Source organism: Meleagris gallopavo, chromosome 30 (assembly GCF_000146605.3).
Source record: "Meleagris gallopavo isolate NT-WF06-2002-E0010 breed Aviagen turkey brand Nicholas breeding stock chromosome 30, Turkey_5.1, whole genome shotgun sequence".
Taxonomy (NCBI): domain Eukaryota; kingdom Metazoa; phylum Chordata; class Aves; order Galliformes; family Phasianidae; genus Meleagris; species Meleagris gallopavo.
The window spans coordinates 2,144,942-2,157,030 of record NC_015040.2 but is presented as its reverse complement, the minus strand read 5'-3'; the positions used below and the strand labels follow the sequence as shown (position 1 = coordinate 2,157,030).

The window sequence follows — 12,089 nt, the reverse complement described above, 5'->3', positions numbered from 1 at the left end:
AAAGAAGACGCTGAACGCACCCATTCCCTTTTCCGAGCCCTTTACAGCATGCAGGTTTAATAGAGTTTTGCTTTGTCGTAATACCTGGGTTGGTTTTTTGTTTTTTGTTGTTGTTGTTTTCCTCATCTGGTTTATTTTAAACACATCACGATGTGTAGGAATCTCTAAATATACCGCAAATATAAACAAAACAAAACAAAAAAGAGGAAAATATATAATATATAACAGTAGTCTAAAACATAAAGTGCACGGCAATGGCTTTGCACGACTTCTACGCAGCCAGGGCAAGGGGGGGGAAACCCCCCAGCCCCGCTCATCCCACTCTTCCATCGTGAAATTAAAAAGAGAATCAGTGTCTTGATTGGCAAAGAGTGATGGGGAGGAGGGCAGGTTCCCCCCCCCAGCCGGGGGTCCTCCATCCCAGGTGGGCTGTGGGGGCTCCCCGCAGCGCTGGGCTCCGGGCACTGTCCATAGCGAGGGCCGGGGGGGGCAGGGAGGGTTCCTTGGTGGGGGTCCTCGGTGAGCACAGGCTGCCCCCAGGAGACGCTGAGCGGTGGGAGGACGCTGGGACACTGTGGGAGAATGGGAGAGAGGGGTCAGGATGGCCCACAGCCTGCTGAACCCAAAGGGAAAACGCAGCCCAAGGACTTCGTTCAAAACCAGGAGCCACAGCTGCTTTCCGCCCTCAGAGGTTTGATGGCACTGAGCGGAGGGGGCAGCGTTGGAAGCAGGCAGCTTCAGGCCTGGCAGCCCATACCCCATATAAACAGGGGCATCGACCACGCTGGGACCCCCCCAGGCAGAGGGCTGAGCCCCGAGGAACGGGCAGCCAGCAGCTGTGGGGCAGCAGAGCAGCAGCTCCCAGGGGAGCCCCGAGCAGAGGCAGCCATCCGCTGGCAGCGCAGTGCCTCCCCACACAGGTGACTCACTCCTATCCATGAATTAAAGATTAAAGCCGAGTGCGGGTCTGACAGCTGCAGGGGGGGAGGAATGGGCTTTTATTTCTGGCTTTTTTTTTTTTCACACCACAAAGCTGGTCGTGATCCAAACAGATAACACAGCCTCAGCCCCACGGAGCGCCGGTGACGAGAGTGAGCGTGAGGCCGGGGGTGGATGAGCACTGAGCATTGACTCATCGCTGCCTCATTTATGAATGAGGGGTTGGAAGGAAGGGATGGGGCTGAGGAGGGAGCCGGAAGGATGAGGGGGGAGTGGGGAGGGCTCAGCATCCCTGAGCGTCGGAGAAAGATGTGGGGGGGGGATTTGGGCATAGCCATGGCCAGCACAGTCCTGCAGCTGCCCCTGCTCCAGGGGAGACCCCCGGAGCAGGGGAGACCCCTGGAGAGGCCCAGTGCTCTGCTGCAGCCTCCACGCACCACAGCTTTGCTCCCTGCCTCCCTGCAGGAGGGTGGCAACGCTGGGAGCAGTGAGGTGGAGAACTGGGGGGTCCCGGTGCCAGGGAGGGGGTGCCACGACACAGCCACAACGAGGCAAAGGAAAAGGGGGTCTGACAGCAGCACGGGGGGGTGAGGACAGAGCAGAGCCACGTGCAGGAGCACTGCAGGCCCCCATTGGCACGGGAGGGGGGGGTTCTGCACCTCCCCACACTGCAGAGCACCGGGCAGCGATGCTGGCAGCACGGAGAGGACTCGGCCCCTGAGCCCCCCACCCCGACCCGTACCTGTGCAGAGCGCGGCGCTCCCGGCTCACTGCTGCTTGCAGGTGGAGAGCTTGCGGATCTTGCTGCTGGCAGAGCAGGCCTTGCGCGAGGGGTTGGAGGAGGCGCTGGCCCGACGCTCCGCCTTGGATTTGGTGCTCAGCTGTCCCGGTTCCGTCCCGTTCATGCAGATGGCCTTGGGCAGCCCCCGGCCACGGCTCTGCCCGTTCTGCCCTGCCTCCTCCTCAGGCACCTGTCCTGCAAGGGAAGGCAGCGTGAGGCCGTGGCAGCGCCCGCCCCGCACGGAGCACCGTGGCCATCCTATGCTCTCCAACACCCAGAACAGAGGAGGAAGCTGAAGGTAAAGCACCGTGGCCATCCTGTGCTCTCCAACACCCAGAACAGAGGAGGAAGCTGAAGGTAAAGGGTGAGCAGGTTTCACGCTGCTCCGGCAGAAGGGTGCTATCCTGCTGCAGGGATCGGGGCACAGCTCTGTGCCCTGCAATGGACACGCAGATGGGGTCGGTTTGCTCCTCTCCACCTGCCCAGCTCAGTGCAGTGACTCAGCACTGGGGGCACAGAGCCCCAGGAAAGGCGTCCCAGTGCTGTGCAGCTGATGTCCTGCACCTGGGGAGTGACAGAGGGTCTCTGACCGGGGCAGGAGGGGCACCGCCGCACTCCCATTGCACTGCAGCCCCATGGGGCTGATGGAAGGGTTCATCAGGTCCCCCTGGTCCCCCACACCAGATCCAGCCACGGCAATTTCCTTCCACCAGGAACGTCACGCTCCAGGGCCCTTCAGTTATGACTCAGAGGTTTGAGTGGAAGCGAGAGCTGTAAGATGATTATGTATAATTTTCTTTAAAGGATGCTCCATCCTTTCTCCTCCAAGGCCGAGTGCAGCATCAGCTCCGTGCGCCAGCTCTCACCCCATGGCACAGGGGGCACTGGGAGGGGCTGGGGGTCCCCTCTGCATGCTGTGTGCACCCAGGTTCTGCTCCTTCCTGCTCCCCATGGTGCAGCGCATCCCACAGCCCATCCTCCTCCTCCGTGGGTGGAAGTCACTCAGAAACACGAGGGGACATCGTGTCTGGTCTCTTGGTTCAGAGTCATCTTCAGCACTTACCTCAACCCCAAAAAGCTGCAAGGATCCAAAGCCCCAGCCCAGCACCCAGAAGAAGCAGTGATGGCACAGCCCCACGGTGCCAGCTGGGGGCTGGGTGCTGCAGCAGAGACCCCCCCGCACCCAGCCTCAGAGCACAGCTGAGCACTTATCCTTCCCCTCCCTTGGCCGGGTTGCTCTGACCAAAGCAATGAACATTTCTGGCTGGGGAGGGGGGAAAAATATCCCAACAGTTCATTTCTCTTTTGTGCGCCTATCCCCTCCTCCCAGCAAAAAGAACAATCCCAGGAGGCCGTTACAGATGCTGAGGAGGGAGGACGAGCTGCGGGCTAATTTTACCTCCTTCACCACTGACAGTTGCTGACGTTCAAATTAATGAAAATAACAATTCAGCATAGGATGAAATCTTGGCAACTGCCTGCCCCCGCGGAAGCCGTGGCCAGCGCTGCGTGCGCGAGCAGCCACATCCTACCGACCATCATCAGCCCAGGGCTAAAAATAAGAGAGAGGGGAGGGCTGAGAGGTGGTGAGCACGCGCGTCCCTGCTGCCTCTCACGGCTCTTAATGGCTCCATCCCTCTCATTCAGGCACAGCAAAGGTTCCAAAATAAAACCGTGGAGATCTTTTGAATCACCGCCTTTGTCGGACGCGCACAGGGATGCGTGGTGAGAAACTCACCTCCCCAACACTAGGGTTTGTTTTCCAGCCTCAGAGCCACTGCTATGGGAGGGGACACAAAGCCCAGACCCCCACACAGCTGCCACGGGGGGAGCAGAGCGAAGCAGAGCACCTGAACACAAACACAGCACCACAGCTGCGAGATGCTCCCAGCCCTGGTAAGCAGCTCCACGGGGAGGCACGCACTGCTCTCCCCTCTGCTGAGATGTTTAACACCAATTGAACCAGGGGCACGTCATGTTTAAGGCTCTGCAGAGCTGCATAAATCTTTAAAGAGCCCTTTAAGAATAATGGCACGTTCTCAGAGCACCTTCTTCCTCTGAACTAAGATTTAATGAGGTTTCCTCCTCCCCTCCCCACCTGAACACCCACTCCTGTGAGTCAGGCATGCTCCTGCGCTGCCTGCCCAGCAGAACAACTGAACTCACCCGTCACTTACAAGGGGGTTGGCTTCTTTATTTTTACTTTAACACGGCGTCACTGTTAGAAATGTGACACTGGGATAGAGCTGAGCAACGTCAAAGGATCCTGAGAGAAGCCTTGGGAAAGACTAATGACTGGGTATCCTCTGTGCGAGCTGCCCCTGCTGTACAAACTGCACAGAGCATCCTGCTGGGCTCCTCCTCACCCCGCTGCTCCCACAGGCAGCCTACCCCAGCCCCGTTATCCTTTTGTGGTGTTTTGGCCAAGATCTCTTTAAAATAAGCTCCTAAGCAGCCTTAGGTGACTTGTCTGCAGGAGAGTGCATCCTGTGCCCGTGGTTTGGGAACACGAGTTCACACGTGTTCACACTGCTAAAGACCCCGTGTGACAGCTGCTCAGAGAGCAGCACCGCAGCACACAGCCCAGAGAAACCCTCCTCCTGCTGCACAGGGATCCCTGGGGCTGTAGCCAGACTGCAGGGTTTGCTGTCCCCCAGGAACCCACCTGTCAGGGAGCATCCAGCTCAGCCCACGATCGCTACGAGAGCAGAACATGCAAGTGCTGGACGAGGGCCTGGAGACTGGCTGGTGGAGGATGTTTTCTTTCACTGCATCCCAGTGCAAAATAGCTCTTGAAATAACTGGAAGGCTAAAACTCATCACCATGCTGCAGTTAAGTGACATAAAACAGCATTCAGCCCACCCAGCCACTGCATAATATGGGAAGTACTGGTCTATGGGGCCACTACTGAACCTCAGCTCTCTTACCCTTCTGAAACAGCACATCTCCATAGAGAACTTCAAACATCTTCCAGTAATTTGCCTGTCATCTTCTGATGTGACAGCCCTTATTTGCGTTTAAATAGCACTGTTTGCATGAGGAGCATGTAACAGCTGATCTGACTGTTCCAGAGGTGATCTCCCACTGTCAGAAGCACCCAAGCAGGGGAACATCATGGGCACCAGGCTCCTACACAGCAGGCACTGCTGCATGGTGCACAGCCCCAGCTCCCTGAGCAGGAGGGAGGTGACACATCAACAACAACGTGCAATGCCCAGCTGCAGGGCTGTGAGGCAGAGACACTCAGCAGCAACCAGAACACTCACATCTGGCCTGAGCCTGCAGGACGTACAATCACTCTAATTTTCCCAATCTTCCTAAGTTTTCACTTTTTAATCACAAAGAAGAGTACAAACCAAGCAGCAACACAAGCTACTCAGCACTGCAGGAGTTGAAGAGAAACCAAACACTTCAGCTAGAGTGAGAAGAGGCAGGATTCTGTGGGGCAGGTCAGCAGGAGCAGCCTGGGGTGCACAGGCAGAGTAACCGCCTTTAATGTAGGTCACTTGGAGTTTTCCTTCTCAGCCAGCCTTTGGTTCAAGGCACCAGCCATTAGCTCAGGCCACTGGAAGCCTGAGAGGGCAGTGCTCTGGGGCCTAGGCTAACCTTCACTCCTCTTCTGTGCCTTTTTCCAACGGGAGCACAGCTTCCTCCTGCACACAGCTTGTCACGGCTTCCCAGCGCTCCGCTCTCTCCTCTACACCCTGCCTCAGCTTCCTGCTCTGCAGCTGGGAATGCACAGGGAAGCAACAGGGCACTGTTAGAGACATGCACAAGCTTATTTCTCTATGCTGATGCCAAAGAAGCAGTAACAGACTATCCTGTGGGCTTTTGGCTTCGGCTGTGAGCTGCAACAGATCTGCTCTTGCAGCTTCTCAGCCAGCAAGCCTGGCCCTCTAAGGGAGGTTATGGGCAGACCAATCAACCATACCTCTTTTCCTTTCTGAAGCAGCTTCAAGAGGTGGAAAACGTCAAGTTTAAAATATAGAACGGGGCTTTGAATGATACTGGTTATGGCTTTTTCAAGCCCAGGCATTCTTTCACACCTTGAGCACTTGCACATGGGCTGTTGCTGGCAGGAGCCTTGCAGAAGGAAATGGGTCACCTCTGACAACACAGAGGCACCTGGCAAGTCCTATTCTGTACTTAGCAAGGCCCCAGCAATCAAGTGCATGCTTCTGAGAGCCTACCACATTTGTAAAAGGATGCCTCCTTCCATAAAGCCCCCATAGGCTAAGAGGGAAGGCCCATCTCTGGTCACGCTCTAGTAGAAAAGTCTGTGGGATGTAATAGAGCAAAGGACAGAGCTCTGCAGGTCACCCAGCTGGCAGCAGGACATCATCTCAATTAGAAAAGGTCATAAATTACCCAGTTGTCACCAGTGAATCAGCATTTGGAAACAGATCTGCTTCACTTTGATGTGGCTCCCTTCATCTCAGGAGGCTCCACCTACGAACCCGTGTGTCTGCACAGCTGAGCAGAGCCCTGCTGGGGCTGGCATCCAGGGGTGGCACCCAACACAGCGAGCCTGGCTGTAAGCTAAGCTGTCTCAGCTCTTCCCCCCTTGGAAAGCTCTGCCAGGAGGGGCAATGGGGGTCCTCTCAAAGAAGTTTTGGGTATTCCCAAAGGAGTTCTGGGTACAATGAGGTTTATTGCTATTCAAGGCCTGACGTTTTGTTCTTCTGTGCTCGTGCTTCAAAAAGTTTTCACCTAACCAGAAAGCGAAGAGAAAAAGCAGGGCCTTCAGGTACGAGAATCCTGGACAGGTAAAAATCAGACTTTGATTTCACTGAGATCCACAGAAGCCAACCGAGCTGTCATTAAGGAAGAAATCAAAGCAGTGTGGTTAGCCTTAAGCTACAGAAACCAGGGCTTTCCCTATGACATGGAAAGCTCAGCCAGATAACTCCTGTCACGCCGTCACGAAGTGAATCAGCACTGCTGCTATGAGAGCCGTAAAGCTGAGCAGGCTTTGCCCTCAGTAGCACAGAAATGCTTTCAGTCTGCTGCTCACAAGTGCAGAGGGGGCAGAGAGAGAATACAGCTCAATCACCACCATGCTGTAAAAACCACGTGGCTGAATCCACACCCTCCTCTACTTACTTGGTTGGATTACCTTAAAACAACAGGAAGTCCCCCATAAAGAAAGGGGCAATTCTGACACTGAGTTACCAAGACTAGAGAGAAAAAAAAAAGGCTCAGCACAAGGCTACAAGCACCCTTCTTTCCCAGATGTGCCATCTATTCTGAACACTGAGTCATTCCAGGGCTGTGCTCCAAAATAATTCCGAGAGTCTAGCAAAGCCAACCAAGAGAATTAAGTGTGCCTGAACAACGGTTCAGCAGGAGCAAGCTATTACTGGATGAAGGAAGAAAATCAGCAGATGGGCAGCACACAGGAAGGGACATCCTGGCTGATCAAATAAAGGACCAAAGCATCCAGAGCATCACGGCTCACTCACTGTGAGTCACTCACATCACTTAATAATCAATACTCTCTTCCACTGCTGAGAGGATGCGTCCAGATCCCAAGGCCTTTCCTAAAAAAACTCTGAATGGACAAGGGAAGAGTCACCTCCACCCTTCTCATCCCAGCATCACTCTCTCCTACCTGGTACTGTGAAGTCCTGAGTGTAGATGATATCATCTTCAATGTCATACAAGTCATCATCTTCGTCCTCATTGTAGCCATGCAGATCTTCCAGATAAGGCACCGCCGTCATACTTCTCCACTTGTCCTTTGTTTCTGGGCTAGGAGGTATGGGCACCAGAGTCTCTGCCTGAGCGTGTTTCTTACGAAACCAACTGCAAAGAGTCCAAGAGTAAAATTTCATCAGGACAGCTTCACTTTTCAGAAGGCAAAAAGAAATCCTCAGCGGTACGGGATGAACCCATCCCACCCCAATTCAAAGGTACGTGGAGTTAAAGAGAACTTCCAAGGCAACGTTATGCCACTGCAGGGTCTTCTGAACACAGCCTGGTTTCCTGGTGGGCACTGATATTAACTCCTTTCCCTTGCACTGTGGTCTGGATGTCATTTGAGCACTGGGATCCGTTCTTCCTGTTCTTGCACAGCAAGAAAAGAAAGAATCTCAGCATATCAACTGCACTCTTGTGCTCATCTTGCTAAATATTACGTGGACACCACTTACCTGCACAAAGGGACACTCAGACTCTTCCACAGCAGGAGGTAGCCTGGAAAGCATAATATTTTTTTTCTTCCCTCTGCTCTTATTTCCTACTGTAGGCCACCAAAGTGTGCTGCCTTGGAATCAACTGCAAACACTCCTCAAAAAGCAGAGGGAGCTAAAAATATCACTTCACTGTCTGTTCACCTCCTGCAAAAGTGGCATTCTAATAAAGTCACTCAGCGAAAGGAAGGAGTTAGGAGATGAATGAAAGCATAACTACTGGGATGAATCAACTGGGATTGAAAGGAGGGATGGACCTTTGCACAAAGCCCTGCTTCTCAGCTGGGACCCTCCAGCATTCCTCTGCAATAAGACTGAGTTGTGGAGGGAGGCAGCACCTTGCCTTTTGCAGCACCAAAGAGTGAGGCAGTCCCTACTTCAGTAGGTGAAGTTCCAACAGGAAATCTGTTGTGGTTTGTCACCGAGCACGTTGCTGTCATGCACAGAACCACATCTGGCCCTTCCCTGCTCAGCCAGCATGGAGGAATGACCCCCAGTCGCTGGGAGGTCAGCACATCCCAGTCAGGCACTGACAAGGATCCACCAGCATTCCTCCAGCAGCAGCCTGGTGAAAGCAGCATCTTTTGGGAAGGTGACAGAATGTGTTGAGTTCAACCTCTGGTGCGCAGAGCAGCATTACAAGAGTGAAGGAAAGTTCAGGAAGCCAACAGGACCAGGATAACTAGATTTGGGCCAATGGCTTTAACAAATCCTGTGGCTGGCTTCCTCAGTGATGCGCATGGCACACAATGCTCCTAATTGGATCATTTGATTTCCTTTCCTTGGGAGATTGCTTTCATCAAGGAACTGACTGCCAAGATAGCACACATCGCCTGGGCTGACCCAGCCTGGCAGGAGCACCCAGCACAGCCATCAGCTATTGCTGCCAGGGGCACTGGAGCTAAAGGGAACCAAACTAAACGCCAGGGACCCAAAGAGAATGGAATAGACTGGAGCAATGAGATCAGAATGACTGCCAGAGAGAGGAATATTTTAAAGGGAGAAAGCCTACAAATCTCCAGCAGCTAGTGTTTTTATTTTGTTGCATTTCAGCTCTGCCTCTTTCTCTCCTTCTGTCCTACTTACCAGGAGAGTAAAAATAGGTTTTTATTAACAGCTGAAACCTGAATCACTGTACTCCACTCATAATGATCCCGTCCTCTGGGAGGTGATTTCAAATACTTGCATATGCATACATGGTAATGAGGCTATAGAGTGAGCAGAGAAATTCATTGAAGTTCTAAGAAAATCAAAGACCTCTTGGAAGGAGCCTCAAGCAATTCTTTATGGAGTAGCAGAGCATTTCCTGGCAAGCAATTTTCCAGCAGGGACAGAGATGCTGCTCTCTACACCGGCACTAAGTGTGATTAGTGAAGATTTGCTGCTCAGCTGAGGACCACAGGCTCCCACAAATTCCCTGCTCTGGCTGAAGGTGCTGCTGACCACTGGCTGAGCCGCAGAGCAGCTCCATTCCCAGTGCTGTGGATGGAACTGAGCACTCCCTCACTGCCTTCACCAACACAAGAACACAGCCTGGGTCAGAGCACTGCTGACAGAGTGTCTATTTCATCATTTATTCCCAAACAATTTTACCAGTGATTTCTGAGTCAATTGCACCAGCGCACGCAGCAGCTTACCTAGTGTTACAGCAGGCTGTTTAATCAGTTAAGGGAAAATAAGTTGCTGCAGATCTCAGAAGCACTGCCTGCACAGAGCATCCTTTTGCAGCCTCCTTGCAGCCTGCGAGGCTGTTTTAGCCACTCCCAGGCCTTAAAATTGAGCAAAGGGAGCAGCAGCAGAGATCACCTCTCAAGCTTTGCAAGCTTGTTAAGAACGCCTGCAAAGCATGGGCTCTGGACAGCAGCACAGCATTAATTGTGAACCTGCCAGATAAGAAGCAGGGTCCAGACAGAGCTGCTATGATCTACAGGGAGCTAAGATAACAAGGGTCAAGGGCTGAATGAAAAAAAAAGGATCTGGGTCAACCAGTGCTTATTGAGTCTGTCTGCTCTGCAGCTTCCCAGCTCGAATTTTATATCAGAAGTCATCACACTGCTTGGTATAAGCAAGGTTAAAATAAGAATCAGTAAGCACAGCTGCCTCTTCCGAATACTTACAGCTAATTCACTTCCCATTCTAGGCCACAAATATTTCAGTTTGCTTGTTTTGGATACGGACAGTCTTCTCTGCAAGCAGATGTCGGGCTGCAGATCGCTGTCCTGCCAGTGAGGAGCAGCTATGAAAGCTTTGCCACCTCCCGTGGTGCTGCCTGAAGGCTCCAAGCTTACAGAAAGGTCACACTCACCACAAGAAGCAGCCAACTGCATGCCTGCCCTGCTCAGCAGCACGCAGCAAGGCTCCTGCAGCCACCGCTCCAACTCCTGGAGCAGAAAGAGGTGCTCTGCTCCTCAGATCAGTTTCATAAACAAACAAAAACCAAACAGGTAAGAGAAGCAGCTCTCTCCTCACAGATGCAAGACCCGAAGGTCACAGTTCAGACTCCTACGGAGAGAGGAGAGGTGTTCTGTGCACAGATGGAGGCTCACTTTCCTTTCACGCAGCAGACAGTCACATTACGAAACGGATCTGCAAAACGTGGGCAGAAGAACCAAAGCCTCCCTCCCTCCATGTGCCTGCCACAGGGAAGCGAGACAGACCCAGGTGCCTGTGCAGGAAAACAAAGGAAGAGAGCTCACATCTCCAACACACGGAGAGATCCCTGCACAACACCACAGCAAAGGGGTGGAAGAGTCCAGCAGTAGATGCACCACGAGGCAGCTTAAGGAAAACCCCTCCAAGTCAGGCACAGAAGCCAAGGAGCAAGCTCAGCATCTGGGAAGGAACCTAGAGAGACAGAGGGGGTTCCCCAGGGCTGCAGTGCACAGCAGTGCAGCACAGCCCAGCACCCAGCAGCTCCGTGTTCCCAACCTTTGGGGTGATCCTGGAGTCGGGAGCAGCACAGCGTGTCAGCAAGCAGCGCTGCTAACAAGAGTTGGAGGTGCCTTCCCTTCCTTGCTATAAACTCTTGCAAACGTATCTATGACTGAACAAATTATGTGTGACACTTCTGGAGAAGGCAGGCAAGATGGTTGCCTTGGAAACAGGGGACAGAGGTAGAATTCTGCATCCACTTCATCACTTTTAAGTGCTGCAGCAGGGTCAGTGAATTAGTTACAAACTGCAGTGTACAAGCATTAAGCCCTTCAGCAAAAGCACGAGGTAGAGAGGAGACCATGAATGATCTGCAGGGAGAGGGCTGCTTGCTCCCTGGCTCTCAGCAGCACATCTTCACTGCTCCACAGCCCCACTCAGGAGTACACAGCAGTCATGGAGGTGAACAACAAGTGTCAGTTTTCATTGAGCATCATCCTCCCCAGATCCTTCTGGGAGAAGCAGGTTTCAAGGCTCGTTCATTGTTATTCAGGGGTCAACTTCTGGTGGTTCAGAAACTTGGATGACGGGCTGGGAGAGTTTTAATTCATTTCAGTTTACAAATCCTGGGTCTGCACTGCACGCGTTGCTTTGAAATGCTTTTCAAACCTTCCAGAAATGGGCTGAGAGAAGTTAGCTCAGTCCTGCTGAATTACAAGAAAATGCTGAAACGTGAATTTGATGTGAGAATTCAGCTGCAGAAGTGAGAGGAGGAGGAAGGCAGCCGGCAGATGCAACACTGGGCAGATTCTTCCTACAGAATTCTTCAGATCGGGCTGCCACAGCAGGGGAAAAGCATTCAGAATAGCTTTGAGAACAAAGGGAGGAACTGATGTGCTTTGCCCCATCAAAATGCCTCCAACAGCTACAGCGCTTCACCAAGCAGCACCCAATTCCTGCTCAGCATTCCCCACATCCACTGATAAAGCCTCCTGCCCTCAATGTGCACCAGAAGAGAGGCATCACTGTACAGAAGGAGAAACTCAACCATCCATGCAGCTCAAGAGGGCTAAGAGGAGTGCAGAAACCCAAAACCGTTGCTGAACATCACTCCTCCCTCCACCCCAACCAGATGTCTACAAGTTCTAGAAATCAAGGCACTTTCTACCAAAATGCTTTCCCAAAACCCTCTGACAGTATCTGAACGACTACCTGCTGTCCTTCCAATTGCTTTGTTCAGTTTTTAAATAAAGCAGGGTCTGGTTAAGCTAAGGGCAAAGCTTGCTTCTATTTAAAGAAGAAAAAA

The 12,089-nt window shown here is 52.7% G+C and overlaps 1 protein-coding gene across 1 annotated transcript; it reads right to left on the bottom strand.

Moving 5' to 3' along the window:
• Positions 1–6: 6 nt before the first annotated feature.
• On the bottom strand, positions 7–7,556 carry LOC104914686 (serine/threonine-protein kinase STK11-like). Its single transcript, XM_010724904.3, has 3 exons — positions 7,333–7,556; positions 1,682–1,915; positions 7–572 (listed from the first exon to the last, which is right to left on the bottom strand). Exons 1-2 carry the CDS (start codon positions 7,553–7,555, stop codon positions 1,707–1,709), a joined length of 432 nt encoding a protein of 143 aa, XP_010723206.2. The 5' UTR covers position 7,556; the 3' UTR covers positions 7–572; positions 1,682–1,706.
• Positions 7,557–12,089: the final 4,533 nt, after the last annotated feature.